The 16,797-nt window shown below is 43.5% G+C and overlaps 1 protein-coding gene across 3 annotated transcripts in view; it reads left to right on the top strand.

The window, feature by feature from the left end:
• Window positions 1-16,797, top strand: part of LOXHD1 (lipoxygenase homology PLAT domains 1) — a gene marked incomplete at both ends in the record, with an annotated part of 210,750 nt that overhangs the window by 29,898 nt on the left and 164,055 nt on the right. For all 3 annotated transcript variants that reach the window (XM_082640798.1, XM_082640797.1, XM_082640796.1), the window contains 2 exons: window positions 6,438-6,536; window positions 12,710-12,858. In XM_082640798.1, the coding sequence (XP_082496924.1) occupies window positions 6,438-6,536; window positions 12,710-12,858 (248 nt within the window). The remainder of the gene's footprint in view (window positions 1-6,437; window positions 6,537-12,709; window positions 12,859-16,797) is intronic.

The following is a 16,797-nucleotide window of genomic DNA, read 5'->3' as shown; positions in this document are numbered from 1 at the left end:
GGAGGTAGGGCCCTTCAGAGAGAATCTGGGGTTTAAGCTACAGCCGGTAGGGTGGCCGGAATGACAGCTAAGGAGAGAGCCTTCTTGTCTGGATCCCTTGAGTCCAGGTGTGGGCTTCACTCTTTTCCAACCGTGAAAACTTAAGTGTCTCAACCTCCCGCTTCCATCGATTGCCTCATCAGTAGATGGTGACAATGGTCATTGTGAGTATTACAGGAGATAATAGGTGTGCTGGCCCGCACTGCGTTCTCAGTAAGCCCTGGAGGCTCTTATTATCTTGATTAGTGGGTGTGTCTGCAAGGGCAGCCAGGTCGAGGGCCTTATAGAGAAAGCAGAGGTGTTCCAGTCCTGCTTAAAGAACAGGGTGAATCTGGGTGACAGATTTGGGTCTCTGGACCCGAGGGAAGAAGGAGGAAACTGTCTGGGGACAGCACTGGGGGAGGGAGAATTCAAGCCCATGGGCCTGGGAGGGCATTCACTGATCAGTGGCCGTGACCTAGCTCTCGACATGGAGCCTTGCCGCCCATCCTTGGGCTCTGCAGACCACATTCTCCCCATACCCGTGCAGGCTTGAGTAGCTAGGGGCATTCCCTGGCTGGGGGGAGAACGTCCCCCCTTGGCTCCCGCCCCCAGGGCAGCCCCCCCCAATCTCTCTCCCTGCCATTTTCATCTCCTCCCACGCAGCGCCTGTGAGATCTCACTTCTGTGTGTTGGCATCCTGGCTCTGGGTGAGCGGAAGTGCTGGGTGTCAGGGTGTGAACCTGGCAGATGCGGTTGGGGGTGGGGTAAAATCAAGACCCGTCATCCTCCTTCCAACCCTCCTCCCCAGTCTCACCTGCTAAAATAAATAAAGCCACTTTTTAATTAAACAGGATCTGGGGATGGGCGAAAGGCAGGGAAAGAGACTCCGTCAGCTCATCATTAGCTCATTCATGATTCTCTGCTTCCTGAAAAAGCCTGGACCACGTGAGCTTCTCGGAGGCTCCAAGCACGTTGGGCATGGGATGGTCTCTTCCTTGGTAAGTGGGGCAGAGGCTTAGTTATGGGGTCTTTGCTAGGCTCCTGCTGTTGGGTACACGGTGAGCAACTCAGCTGGCTCAGTTGTGCACGCAGCACCAGGACTTGGGGCTTCTGGCCCCCTCAGGGCTCTACCTCCCCCTGTCGCCCAGGGTTGCTCTCTGGAGATGTGTCCCGTCACTGCTGTGTGCTGACTGTTCCAGACAGCGTGCTGGGGAGGCTGTGGGGGCCACTGGCAAACCTGGCGGCACAGGAGGCATCTGGGGCCTGCCAGTGCCTGTCTTTTCTGGAAGCCCACACAGGCAGCTTCCGGCTGGTCTGCAGGGGACAGATTTCCTCTTTGGAAGGAGTAGCCTTGTGCCTCTGCAATGGGGCGTGCAGAAGCAAAAAAGGACAAGGGCAAGGCTGGACTTGGGTATCCCCTGGGCAATGCAAGAAGGACACAGACAACCCAATGATGTGGCCTTGAGGTAGCAATCTGTCTTTAAGCTGTAAATGATACTATCTGTACAGGACCCCAGCTCAACGCTGTTTGGCTTTGGAAGGCACCAGTGATCGGCACCATGACCTGTATCTGTTGTATATTGTTCAGATCAATGTTTCAATTCGTTTGTCCGCTCCGAGCTCCAGCTGACCTTTAGTGGAAGGTTACTACCTGAAAGGTAGGGTTGCTGGGTTCAGATATACAGGCTATGCACTGCACAAGTGCAACTATGGAAGGAGACCGCTTTCACATCCTAGAGCTTGTAGATTTATGCATTTATTATGACAGTTATCCAACAGATGGCAGTAACGTGTCTTGAGGAAGGGATCCCTTTATCTAGTTTGCACAAAGGCACCCTTTGGGCTAACGGTAACCCTGCTGAAAGGCCAGAGAGAAATCAGTTCTAGGGAGAATTTTATAACAGATAATGTGCCAAATGGGTAAACCACAGGCCAACTCTAGGGCTGGGGTGGGCCCTCTCTAGTCCCTGTTTCTCCCATGCTCACTCAGGAAGGGCGATGAACTCCTTGTTAGCCCCTCCTCCAGCCTGACCTTCCCCTCTCTCCCCATCTCTGCTCTTTGCTCATTCACAACCAGGCAATGAGCTGAAAGGCATAACGCCTAAGGTTGCAGAGCTGGACCTGCCATCGTCCCCACCTTCAGAAAACCCCAGACCAGACCCCCTTCTCCACTGGACTCAAGGGAACACCAGGCTCAGCCTGGTCACACAACATCGTAAGGGCAGGAAAAATGGAGCACAGGACCTGCTCCTTCTCACCCCTTCCACCCCAACAGAGAAAGGGCAATAGTTCCCCCACCTTCAGAGCCCTGAGCTGCTTAGCTAGTGGTTAGGATGCGCTGTGATTATCCTGCAACCAGCAGCTGACTCCCCTGCGCCAGGCAGCTCCATTCCCATCCAGGCCACTGAGAGCAGAGTTGCCTGCAGTCCTCTGCCAGAAACACACAGGGCGGTGCCTGAGAGCACGGGAGAACACAGGCCAGGGGGTGGCCAAACCCGGCCTTCTACCTGTCTTTGTGTGGACCATGAGCCTAGAAAGGCTTTTACATATTTAAAGGGTTGAAAAGAAATCAAAACAAGAATAATATTCCATGACACAGGAAAGTTCTGTGAAGTTCAAGTGTCCATGTCCATAAATAAAGTTTTCTTAGAAAAAACAACTTTCCTTTTTTTTTCCCCAAGAAAACTGGGCTGGACCCAGTTTTCCAGCTGGGCCCATATGCTTATGTAGTATTTACATAGGATTGTATCCAGCTGCTTTGGTGCTACAGCACAAGAGCTGAGTAGTTGCAACAGAGACCAAGTGGCCTGCAAGCCCTAGAATATTTATTATTTGGCACTTAGAGAAAAATGTTGCTGACCTCTGGCCGAGAGCATGAGAGCCCATGAGGTACTCTGGAAACAGCCCTGGATTTGGAGACAAGAGACATGGCTTTGAGCCCTGCTGGCAACATTTAGCAGTTGTGTGTCCTCAGCTAAGCCACCTTGCTCTCTGAGCCCCAGTACCTCGTCTGTCAGTAAGAATGTCCACAGTACCTGCCCTCCTCACGTGGCCTTTGCATGGATCAGACTCCATCAAGGACACACAAGTGCCTTGTGAACTGCAAACCCTGTGTGAAGGTTTAGTATTATTTGCCAGGGAAGGTGAGTCATTCCTGGCCTCTTCTTTCCACCTTTCTTCTCATCATCTTTCTCCAGACTGCCTTGCTCCCTTGGCCTCTGGGGCAGGGATTTTTCCTAGCCCTTCCCCTTTCCCCCTGGCCGAACCACCCACTGTGCCAGAAAGGCAAGTTTGCGTTTGTTGAAACTCTGATCACGGGAAATTGGGGGGCTCTCATGTGACCACTTAAGAGGAAGCCTTGCTGTACTGTGCTGGCCGTTTGCCAATGGTGAGGGGACGGAGCCCTGCTTTTATTCTTTCATCAATATACGCACTTCATCGCAACTTAGAATGGGCGCTGGGCCCTAGGGCTTGTTTGGAAAATGGCAAATCAGATATTATGGGGTTCTGCCTGAAGAGGAAATATGGGAAAAGGGAGAGAGAACAGTAATAAAAGAAGCTCCTTTGTCTGTCTATGGGGCCTTTTAAAGAGTAGATTTAAAAGGCAGTTCTTGGCCGCTCCTCAGTGTGATCAAGGGTCATCTTCTATCCACCCAGCCAGCTACTTGAGGACCCAGCACCTCATCTTGCTGTAGAAAGTTCCACAGAGTTTAGAAGACAGTCTAGCCTTGTTCCAGAATCGACTTCCTCTTGCATTCTGTTCATCTGGCTTCCTGATCCCTGGGCACGGGCCCCCGATAGCCTCACCTGGTAAGGCCTGGAAGCTTTCTCTGGCCTATTGGCCCCTGACCCTTGGCTTATCACCCCGCTGCCTCACTTAGGCCCTGGTACTCTGCTTCTCTGGTCTTTCCAAGGATGAGGATGTGTGTTCCTAAAGCCCTTCATGGGCTCCTGCTTCCCGGGCCTCGTCTGCATGGGTCTTGGGTACCTCTCCCATCCTCTGAGATGCTTCCTTGTTCTCCTGGCTTCCCTCCATAGTCTGCAAGGCTGCCTTTCCTGGTCAAATGTTGTGGAATTGCAGATCGAAGAGGACCCTTAGTGTTCTCACATCCCTCACCTCTGCCATTTTCTCCACAGCATCCCTGACAGGTGGCTCCCCGTCAATGTGCTTGGCATAGAGTGACTGCTTAGGTGTCTCTGGGATTGGGAAACTCATTCCCCCGAGGGCATCCCAGTCCTTTGTTGGATAGCCCTACATACTAGAAAATGTTTCTTTTGGTGAGCTAAAATATTCCTCTTTATAATTCAACCCACTAATTCAAATTCCGCCTTCTGGAATGATTCAGAGTGTCTGCTACTCCTTCCACAAATATTCCCCAGCCCCCTCATCCTTCCTCCTGCTTCACTGTGCCCAGTTCCCTTTGAGGACCTGTTGCTCCTCTGACTGATGCTCAGCAGTGGCCTTCAGAGCCTCTCCCAGTCCCCATGCCACCCTGGCACCACCGGCCCTGCAGAGGGGTTTTGCCTCTGTGTGAAGTGAGCCCTGGACTGCACCTGAGAAAGGACTTGAACCAGTGAATGGCTCACAGAGGCCCTGCCAGCCAGAGGAGGAAAGAACCCCTGCAGGAGGCCTGTGCACCTTGGAGGATGATCAAGAACAGGATTCACTGGATGAACCCCCTGATGAAGGGTCCCTGGAAGGCAACCTGGAAATCTGTCTTCTTAACAAGCTCCCCTGGGAGCCTGAATGTGACCCAAGTTTCAAGTCACTGAGCCGGGGTTTGCCTGTCTGGACTCTTCTGAAGGCCCTGGCTCCGTGTCCCATCTCAGAAGAGTCTTAGTGGTGAAGCAAGAAGGGGTGGGAATCTGAGAACAACTGTCCTACTGAAGCCTTCATTTGGGGACAAAGATTGGAGGGTCTTCCCTCTCCCTGGATGGGTTTCACGAAGTAAAGATTGAGGAGAGAAAGAGAAGACTTGGCTCCTTCTTGGCTCAATGTCCTCAGCAGGTCAAAGGCCAGCCTTCAGGGTTGGTGGGTGGAGTGACCTCCGTGGGTCCCCTGCAGGATTCTGCACTGTGTCATCTCTAGAGGGCAGCCCTGTACTGCTGGACAGGATTCGAGATGGGAAGGGATGAAATTAGTTTTCTTCTCCCCTCCCCACCTCCGTCCTTTGCCCTGAGCAGCTTCACGAGACTTTGAGATTTAGGAAATTCAATTCAATTAGCTTTTCAAAGTACTCAGTGAGACTCTAATATGTGCCCAGCACTGTGCTAAGGGCTGTGAGAGAAGCCATATGAGAGAAGGAAGTCCTGCTCCCAGACCTCTTTTAAGTTCTTGAGGAACATAGAATTCTCACCTGCAGGAAACAGCAAATAGCACAAGGAGGAGATGGTGAAGCTTGGAAATCACTGACACAGACAACATGGCAAAGCCAAGGAGCACAGAGGAGCAAGACACGTGGGGGCTGGGACATGAAGGAAGGCTCTAGGGAGGAGGTGGGCAGAGCGGCTCTGATTTGGGCCTCAATGAAAACAGCTCTAATTTTTATCAGCTTCATATATTAGGCATAAGACATCTAAAAAATATTCTGGTACATGAAAAATAGAAAGCTATTGTAGGAAGGGGAAAGGGAAGGGAAAGTTGCCTCAGCCCTTAGAATTGTTGGCACCCAAAGAAAGTCTAGAGGAATCTCCATTTCACACCACATAGCAACCCTTGGCTTTTGCTACCCCAACCTAAGGCAGGCTCTGGTTGGGGAGACCCGGGCAGGGCTCAACATGTGTCAAGTTTACCTTGAGCCCCACCACCCCCTGACTTGAGGCCATGGCCAAGGCTGAAGCATTTTGGGGTTACAGAGAATGGATTTCTGTTCAATAAATGGAGCAAAGATATAGGTCTTTAAATGAGGTAATGCCTGAACATGCATTTGCTAGCTATTATTGGTTCCTCTGGTCTTTGCATTGGCTATGGCCTTGACAACTTACATATACATTAGATTTTTATTTGCATAATCAATTTTTCCCCCATGAATTTTTATACTGTGATGCAGCATAGAGAACAGATTGGAGAAGACAGAGTAGAGGCTGGGGACCCAGTGGGAGTCATTTCAGTATCCAGGGGAGAAACGCTGGTGGTGGGTTGGTTGTATTTGGGATGATTCATGCATCCCAAGGCAACAAGTTAGTAGATAAAAACAGAAGTCCCCTCTACCTCTGATTTCTGCTCTGCACGCAATTCAGCCATGACCATTTAGAACCAACGTCAGGCGACTTGTGTCTTGCTTGGTTATTGAAAGTAATGGTGACAATTCATGCATTGATGGAGGGAAGGGTGGATGGTTGGTAACTACTTTGGCCTCTGTTCTTCTCTACTCACGACCTGAATGAGCTGAGACTTTCTCTGTCTTCATTTCCAGGTAACAAGTATGAAGTCAAGGTGTACACTGGTGATGTCATTGGTGCAGGGACTGATGCTGACGTCTTCATCAGTATCTTTGGAGAGTATGGAGACACAGGTAATGGGTTTGAAATCCTTTCTTCAAAAGCCATGCCCAGAACTACTTCTTAAGTGGGCTGTTTTCCACCCTCCTGGGAGAGGAAGGCAACTCCAGTCTCCTCTAGGCTCTCCTGTTGAGCCTCTCTCTTCTTCTTGTGACGTGGTTTGTCATGGCCTTTCTTGGGCAGCATGGTGTCCATCTTGTCAAGTTTATGTGTGTGATGTGTTTTCAGAGTAAGTTGTGCTTGGTTTTTTGGTTGATTTAAAATCGTCCTGCATCCTAGAACAGACCCAGGCTCCACATCTCCAGGGCACTCATCCTCACTTACTCTCTATCTATCTCCCTAGGCTCCATGCCCATCTTGAATTATATTTTGGGATGTGACTGGGCATGACCTGATTTATTGCAGTGATTTGGGGCAGACAAGAATGGGGCCAAGGGATAGAATTACACTTGGCCTCATAGGTGGAGCAGGAACTGAGGGCACAGACACAGCTGCCAGTGTTGGAAGGAAGTTCAGGCCAGCAGAACTGAGACAGGTGGTCTTGTCCTGCTTCTGCCAATTTAAGGGAATACTATAGGAGTCAGAAAGCTACAAAGACATGAATTTTGGACACGGTATATTAAATAATTAAAAATGCATTGCTGGGATTTTAAGAAAAAAGAGAAATCTCCAGGTGTCAGAAATGAAGAAAGAACTTAAACCAAAGTATCAGCTATGAATTGATGCTGTGGATCTTGGAATCAGGGAGCCGTTATGTTCAACAATCTACAGGTTGGATTTCCATACACATTTGGGGTCAGAAAATGATATTTTGGCTCTGTATGAGGCAAAATATGTAAAAAATTAGAATCACACATAAAGCCAGGATCCCTGAAGTTCACAGGAACATCTTCAGTGAAAAAATAGACTAAGAAAAAAATTGCTCATCAGTATAGTAAACTTATCTCTGTAAGAACTCTAGATTAAAAAGACAGTTGATGGGAAATTGATATCTTAGGCATACACACATGTGGGCTTGAGGTCTGATTTTACAGTACAAGTGTGATTTGGGAACCCTCCCCCTCAGGTACAGAAAATTCATTCCATGCCAGTAATACCCTTTGGTGCTTGGCAGGAGCACTTGCAAGACTTCATGAGATTCCCACAGATAAAGTACTGGAGATGAGTTCACTTTCCAAAACTACAAAACACTCAAGGACACAATCCACCATGACTAACCATCAATAGACACAACAGACAATGAGATTAAATTCTCCAGAATTTCAGGTAATAGAGTGATCTGAGAAAGACTATAACTTAAGTATGTTTAAACTGTCTATAGACATGAAAGAAACAGTTAAGGAAAACAACAAGGCACTATGAAAAATATAGCAAACAGAAATACAGTAAATGAAAATATAGTTACTAAATATAAACACTTAATGGATGGGTTAAACAACACAATTAGAAACTGTTGAATAGAGAATTATTGAACTGTAAGAGAAGTATAAACAACATAGCAGATGTGGCAGAGACATAAAGAGTTGGAAAATATCAATGAGAGGTCATGAGATGTGGAGGAGAGAATAAGTTCTGACATGTTGAACAGGAGTTTCAGAAACAGACTATATAGAATAGGTGAGAGGAAATATTTGAATAGATAATGGCTGATCACATTTTTTCAGAATTAAGCAAAGATATGAATCTTCAGATTAAAGTAACAAAAGACACTGAACATGATAAATAAAAACAGATCCACATTTAGATTCATTGTAGTGAAGCCAAGGGCCAAGAGAAAGATCTTAAAAGTAACCAGATTTGGTGGATTCTCTTCTATAAACGCAATTAGATTTATAGCAAATTCCTATCAGCAAGCTATAGAGGATATAAGTTTATGGAATAATATCTTCAGTCTTCTGGGAATTCCCTGGTGGTCCAGTGGTCGTGGAACTAAGATCCCATAAGCTGTGTGGCAGGGCCAAAAAAAAAAAAAAGCAAAAACAAAACAAAATACAAACAAACAAAAAACAAACTTCAATCTTCTGAGCAAGGACATATATCAACCTAGAATTCTGTACTTAACTAGGTTATCATTCCAGAGTGAGGGCAAAATTAATGGATTTCCAAGCAAACAAAGAGAAATAGGACTGACCACTCACTCATAGACCCACGCTTAAACAACCACTGAAGGATATACTTTAAGAAAAAGAAAATTGTACCCAGAAGAAAAGTGTGAGATGCAAGAAACAAAGGTAAACCCCCAAAATGATAATTATATAACAAATTTAAGCAAGCATTGACTATACAAAATGATGCTAATAATAGCTATTATCAAGACATGAGAAAATGTGGACCCTAAACACTAAAAGATAGTGATCTTTGAGAAAGAAAGGAGATAATGAGAGTTAAAACATAACTTGGTTGTAGCCTATTCCCCTACCCTAGGAGAGCAGAGAATTTGATTAACTTTAGACTTAAATACATCAAGTATGCATATTAAAATTGTAAAAGTAACCACCCCCAAATAGAAATGTATAATTTCTAAACCAGTGGAGGGAATAAAAGGAAATAAAGACTCAATCAACTAAATAGAAGTCAGGAAATGAAGATAAAAAAAGCATGGCTACTAGCAAAAAGTAAGATAAGTGTGTAAATAATACAATAAGTAGAAATAAACTAAACTCATCAATTAAAGAATAGATATTCTCATATTAAATTAAAAGAAATAAAATCCAGCTTAAATATATGATACATAAATGTCTGAGAATATATACAATGGAATAAAGTATACCAGGAACATATCAACTACAAGAAAGAAGCTGGTGCTGCTATATTAATATCCATCAAATTAAACTTTCAGACAAAACACTTCATTAGAAATAAGTATATTATACAATGACAAAAAGAGCAATAAACCTGGAAGATATGATAATTCTGAACTTGTACAGTTTTAACAACATATTTTCAAAATACATGAAGCAAAAAATAATAAAATTCTTGGAGAAACTTGACAAGTACATAATCATAGTGGAAGATTTTAATACAACACTCTCAGTAATTGATAAATGGATAAAAATTTAGTATGGGTGCAGATCTTAACAACACAGTTAATCGCCTTGATCTAATGGAAGTATGTAGATTCCTAAATCCAACTGGTAGAGAATACACATTCTTTTCAAGTGCATAATGACAAATGCAAGTGAATCAATAACATAGAGACAACATTCTTTAATCACAAGTCAATAAAATTAGAAGAAACTTCAACCTCTGGACCCATTTAGAAATAAAATTTAATTTTCATAAAAACTAATGACCATCTATAAAATCATTAGAACTTAAAAATCATTAGAACCAATGAGAAAGTTTAATAAAGGTGTTGGATACAAGATTAATACACAAATATTAACATAAACAGCAAGCAAATATTTAATTTAAAAATATATGATTTACAATAGCAATTATATATCTAAGAAAAACTAGCAAAAGCACATTCTGGAAAAAAATAAAGATTTCTACTTAAGGATACACAAGAATAACTAAATATATGGAAAAATATATTATGTTCATGGATGAGGAAAGACTTAAGTTCAGTAAGATATCCAAATTTCTCAGATTATTCTATAAATGCAATGCAATTTCTGTCAAATTCCCAAATGCAATATCCCACAGCTTAACCTGCTATTAAAATTCATGTCCACAAAGGGCTAAGTATTGCCAAGATAACTTTGAATAATGAAAATAATATTGACAATATTAATAATATGAGGATATTTACCCTGCCAAATATTAAAACATTTAGATCTCTAAAAACTAAAACAGTGAGATATGGATAGAAGGATAAGCAAATAAACGAATAGAACAAAGAGTCTAGAAACACACAGAAAGTGGTATAAATCAGAGGGAAGAGGATGAAATATTCAATTACTGATGTTTAAACAATTGTCTAACCATATGAAAAAAGATAAAAGTAAATCTTTTTACCTTTCATCATACACAAAAATAGGTTCCAAATGGCCTAGAGACTTAAATGTGAAAAAGCAAACTATGAAATTTTTAGAAGAAACTGAGTGTCTTTTTAAAAAGCTCAATTTAGGATGGAGTTTCTTGAACAATTCATTAAAAGCACAAACAACAAAGGGAAATATTGATAAAGTCCATTAAAATAAGAAACATGTCTATATGCTAAAAGCCATAGGCAAAGGAAAGACAATAGAAAAATATGATAAAGTACATGAACAGGAAAATTATGGAAGAGCAAGGTCTAAATGGCCAATATATATATGAACCAACCTCTCAAGTGTACGTATTGAATATATATATGAATGTCTTTCCAAATAATCTTTTAACCTTTTCAAATAATCAAGGGAATGCAAATTAAAACCATAATTAGACGCCATTGTACACACACTGAAACAAAATTTTAAATATGTGTGTTAATAATGATTATGGGGCATGGGAACCCTCATGCACCGCTGGTGGTAATTGATGTAGTACAGCCATTTTGGAAGGTAATTTTGCAATACCTAATACATTGAAGATGAATACACCTCAGGACCCAGCCACTCTATAGGTGTCTATTCAGATCAGTTCTTACAAATGGGCAGCAGAAGGTAAGTACAAGAGAGTCCAATTCAGTGCTATTTACAATAGCAGTCAACTGGAAACAATCAAATGTACATTGGTGAACGAATGCACACATAATAGTGTTTTCTTCATTCAGTGACTATTATACAGAAGTTGGACGAATTCTGTTACTAGCATCAACAGAATAATCTCAAAAGCATGATATTAACTTAAAAAAAAGTAAGTTGCACAAGGGCGTGTGATGATAGGACGATGGTAACAGGAGCAATAGCAACGGCCCCGTCCCTTATGCAGCACCTACCATCTCCAGGCGCTGCCCTAAGGGCTTTGCACACGTCCATTCAGTTAATTCTCACAGCAGCCCCAATGAGGTGGAGCCCTTATCATCCCTATTGTACAGACAAGGGTCTTATAAGACAGAGCGATGTGCACTATGATGTTATTTATGTAAAATTCTAAAACATGCAAAAATAATATATTTTCTTTATGGATACATACATATGCAAGCAAAAATTCATGGGAACAATGGATGCCAGTTGACTATAGTGTTTGTTTGTGGGAGGGTGTGGTGGGGGAAGGGATGGACCATGAGACTTTAGACCTACATGTCATGTTTAATTTCCTTTAAAAAAGAGAAAGGCCTAAGTTAATTACACAAAATGTTAATATCTGTTATACCTCTTACATCTGGGTGGTGGGTACATGGATGACTATTATTATTATCTATATGTTTGAGTTGTGGCAATATAAAATTTAGAAAAATTTAAAGAATCAAATTTTGGAAAAGAAAGAAAACAGAATGGCATAAGCAAAAGGCTGGTGCTTAGGTGGGGTTGTAAGGGTTAATATGACTGGTAGACCTCGGAGGGTAATAATGGAAAACTGCAAAGTAGAAGGAACAGGTTAGATCAAGTCCTAACTGTGTGCTCAATACCTGTGTGACTTTTGGCCAGTTGTTTAACTTCTCCAAGTCTCAGTTTCTTCATCTGCAAAACAGAGTTGATAATACTTCCCTCCTAGATTGTGCCGTGGAATAAGTGAGGGAAGAAACCGTGTTAAACACCCAGCAGTGTCTGATGATAGTTATCATCGCTGTTTTCCAGAGGAGTCAGGCCTAAGGAAGCCTGCTGGCTGATGTCAGGGTCCCAGCCACATCCCGTAGACCAACGACCATGGTTGTGCTCCTAGTTCAGGACCAGCAGCCGGTAAACAAGGCAGGGCCTCAGGTCCAGGGATGGGGGTGCAAATCAGTTTACTAGGGTGGGGACTCTGGGCTAAGGCAGAAATCAGAAGCCCAGTTGTGGGTCCTGGGCACAAGCCACACACAAGGCAAGCCTCGGCCTTGACTGGTGGCTGGAGGGATTTAAGGAGCCTGTAGATCTCGGGGTGAAGCTACCCATTTCTCTTAAATTAATAAACTTTATTTTTTAGAGCAGTTTTAGGTTCACTGCAAAATCGAGTGGAAGTACAGAGAGTGTCCACATACCGCCTGTCACCACCCACCACCTCCCACCGTGGTGACTTTTGAAACCATCCTTCAGTGGGCAGCCCATTAAAGTCTGGAGCTGTTTCCCTCTCCTCCTCTGGCCTCCTTTGTAACTTTCTCATGTGTCTGTGCATACAGGTGAGCGTAGGCTGGAGAATGAAAAGAACAACTTTGAAAAGGGAGCGGAAGACAAGTTCACAGTGGATGCCCCGGATCTGGGGCAGCTCATGAAGATCAATGTCGGCCACAATAACAAGGGGTGCTCTGCAGGCTGGTTCCTGTCCAAGGTGGGTTCAGCTGACTGTCCGTGGTCCCTTGGCCAGGAGGCAGGAATTCTGGTTCTTCAGAAGTTATATAGCAGCCCTAACTTTCCTCTTTAGATCTGTCTCCACTCTTCTGCCTAAGTCCACTGGCCAACCATGCTGCCCTCCCAGTAGCCTCCAAGGCTTTGCCTGTGTTATCACCTTCCTAGAAGGACCACTTCTGTCATCTGAACCCAGCCAGGGTCTGATCATCCTTCAGGGCTCTGCCATGAAGTGCTTCCCCTCTGGCCACCGGAACCGCTCCCTCCCATGTATGTCTATAACCCCGCCAGCTTGTAGCATTCATTTCACCTTAATCATAAGCTACATTGTGACTTATCTTGGCCTGTTGCTTTGTACCTCAAACTTCTGGACCTCAGGTCCTCATAATTTCGCCTACCCAGGACAAAAAGTGAAGAATCAAGAAGAAAGCAAAAAGGCTTCTGAGAAGCTAAGACATATCTGGCTCAAAGTTCATGAGGAGAGCTCATGTCCCTGGCATGACCTTGCCCTGCCCTTATTTTGAAGGCAAGACCCCTCAGATTCTCACTCAGTGCTTGCTTATAATCCCTTCTAGCAAACTTGCTACCTGTAATTTTAAACCTATAGCAGAAAATTAGAAGGAAAAAGAGACACTGTAATTAGTAGGGTTATTGAGAACTTAATGGGGAGTCAGAGAAGATATAAAAAGCCAAAAGAATATTGAAAAATTATGGAACTGAGGTCATTTAGAAAATGGACTATGTATTTTCCTTAGTCACGAGCTCTCCATATATTTCAGCTCATCACGGAATGATAGGAAAAGACTGATGTGTAACATATATTGGAAAATATTTTGAAAAGGTCTTATGGCCTAAAAACAGAAAACCCTCGGATTATAATAATTTGACTATTTAGAACGAAGCTGTCTGATAGTTGAGGTTTTGTTATTCCTTAATTTATCATCTTGTGTCAGTTAGGAACATATTTGGCTGCAAGTATCAGGAAATTGAAGTGCAATGTTAACCAATCAGGGGCTTATTTTTCTCATCTCACATGAGATACAGATACGGTCAGCTCAGGGCTGGTACAGCTGCTTTCTGAGACACCTGGTCTCTCGCTGTGTCACCATCCTCAGCACTGTGGCTTTCATCCTCCAGCTTGTTGTCTCATGATCACGTGGTGGCTGCTGAAGCTCTCTGCATCTTATCTGTGTTCGAGGCAGGAAGAAAAGAGAAGACCAAAGGGGAAAGACATTTTTCTGGCAATTCTTGCTTTATTTTGAGAGAAACAAAACTCTCCTTGGAACTTTTGCCTGTGTCACGTGGCCACCCTAGCTACGTTGGAAACTGGGACTTCAAGAAGGCTTTCCAGCCCTCATAGTAGAAGTAGGCTAAGAAGGTGATGGGAAAGGGTGTTGAGTAAGCATCCTTGAGTGTCTGCCACACGCCTCTCCATAACTAGCCTCAAAGTTCCTTGAGGGCACCTCCCAGCTCTTGGCATGGGACAAGGTGCTGAATCAGTGAAGCAAGGAATGGCCAAGTTTCCTTTGGAAAGAGGGGGCTGGCCTGGCCCTAAGAGCAGCCAGCCTAATTCTGAACAGGGTTCCAGGAGGCTAAGTGGAACTGCTGCTTGGAATGGAGAAGAAATGAGGCAGGAGTCCAGATCCCAAAGAGCCAATGCGCGGGCAGAGGTGTGCCTTCAGGGCAGACAAGGGAGAGGAGGCAGGTGTGTTTTAGGACCTCAGCCAGGGTGGGGCACAGAGCAGGTACCTTGCAGCCCAGTTCCTTCATCCTGGGAGGGAAGACTGAATGAAAACACAGGTGTAGTGGAAGGAGCCGCAAAGTGCACCTGAGGGCCTGAGGGAGGCCTTGACGTAGTCGTTGCCGCTGTACTTTGTGAAGGCAGCTTCCTTTATGATCACCTGGGCCCTCACCCTCTATGCTCTCGGAAGCTATGTGAAGGAGGCAGGTTTGCACACCGAAACAGGTCCTTTTGTCATCTTCATGCTCAAAGGACAGGGCAGCTTGGCAAGATGTGAAATATATGGGTGAGAACACTTTTTTCCTTTAAAACATTATAAATCTTGTTCTGTTACCTTCTGAAATTTGACATCGAAGCCAAGCAGACTTTTATTTCTTTCTGGACAAACTGTTTTGTGATTTTTTGTTTTTCAGCCAGGATGCTTATAGGATTTTTTTCTTTTTCTTTTTAATTTAAGTCTTGCCAGATAATGTCTAGGAGTAGGGCCTTTGTTAGTCCATTCATCTCCCCTCCTCTCCCATCTCCTTTCCTCCCCTCCTCTCCCATTTCCACCCTCCCTCCCTTCCTCCCTCCCTCCTTTCCTTCCTTCTTTCCTTCCTTCCTTCCCTCCCTTGTTTTTAACTTCTCTGCAACAAGATGAATCTTTTCCATGATGCCTAGGATTATTTGTTTGTTTATAGCTCAGAAAAAAGATATCCTATTATATACTAGATTCTTGCTTGAATGGCTTTTTTTGGGTCTCTTCTTCCAGAGCACCAGTTATCCATTTATTGGATCTCTGCTCTCTGTCTTCCAAAGATCTCAGCTTCCCTTTTATTCCTTTCATCTCTATTTTCTTTGCATTCCATAACAACTTGTCAAAAATTCTCCTCCACCTCATTATTGATTTGCTTTTTCACACTACCAGTTGCATTTCTTTCTCCTATTAATATACATTTTAATTCTGAATGTTTCTTCTAATTATTTTTTTGTTCTTACAAAAGTAATATATATTTATTGTAAAAAGTTTAGGAAATACAAGTAAGCAAAAATAAGATAATCTGAACCACCATAATTTCACCACCCAGAAATTACATATCCGCCAGACATTTTTCTGTGAATGAATACACATGTCATTTTTAATAATGGGTTCATAATAAGCACGATGTTTTACAAACTGCTTTGTTTTTACTTTCAAGTGTAACATGCCTGTTTCCCCATGCTATTGAAATAGAATAACATTGATATTTCACAATGTAATTTTTAATGCCTATGATATTTCGTTGCCCAGATATACCATGAATTATTAAACCAATTCCCCTTTGTTGAACATTTCAATTTTTTTCTCAAAATTATTGATACTATAAATTGTGCTGCAACAAACATTCTTGTAGCTTATCTTTATACGCATCTATGATTATTTCCTACAATTAATTCCTAGGAGATGGTTAAAGGGCATACAGAATTGTAAGAACTTTGATGTATTTGCTGCTGTATAGTATTGATTTCCTGGATACCTTTCCCATGTAATCTAGCTCTCTTTTCATATCATTTTATTGCCTTTTCACTGCAGCCCTTTCTATTTAAAGATGTTTACTCCTGTTCATAAAGACCATATCTTCTTATGTTCTATTAAGCATACCCGTTTCTTGAATTCTTTTTCTGTATCCTTTATCCAGTCCTTTCTAGAGTTCTGCTCTTCTTCTGATTCTTCAGGATGATGTTTCCTTCCTCCCTCCCTCCTACTCTCCCGCCTTCCTTTTCGTCTTTTCCTCTTCTTACTGGTTGCTAGTCAGACACTGTTTTAAACCAGAAGCCCAAGCAGGCTACTTTCAGTGTGAGATTGGTTATTCTCTTTGGAGCCAGTATTATGTGTAGGGGCAAGTTCAGGGTCTGGTTGTCAGGTCCCCACCTGTCCCCCGAGTGCCAAGGTGGGTGTCCCTCCAAAGGTTCACTGGCTTCTGAAGAACTCCTAACAGTCTGTTCCTTTAACTTAAGCCAAACCAAAATGCTCCTTGGGGATAAGACAAAAATAATTCAAGAATTTTGTAGGTCAGAACACCTGGATTTACTAGATATTTTCCTGAAGGAAGTATTATGATGAGAGAGGAGAAAGGGGGGTTTTAGATTGCAGGCAGGGTGGGCTCAAGCTGAAAACCAGAGGCTAGAGGAAACCCTGGGCCACCTCTCATCACTTTGTGA

Source organism: Mesoplodon mirus (assembly GCF_964341445.2).
Source record: "Mesoplodon mirus genome assembly, chromosome: 13".
Classification (NCBI taxonomy): Eukaryota; Metazoa; Chordata; class Mammalia; order Artiodactyla; family Ziphiidae; genus Mesoplodon; species Mesoplodon mirus.
Note: the sequence above shows the minus strand (reverse complement) of the source record. Positions and strands in the feature narration are given on the sequence as shown.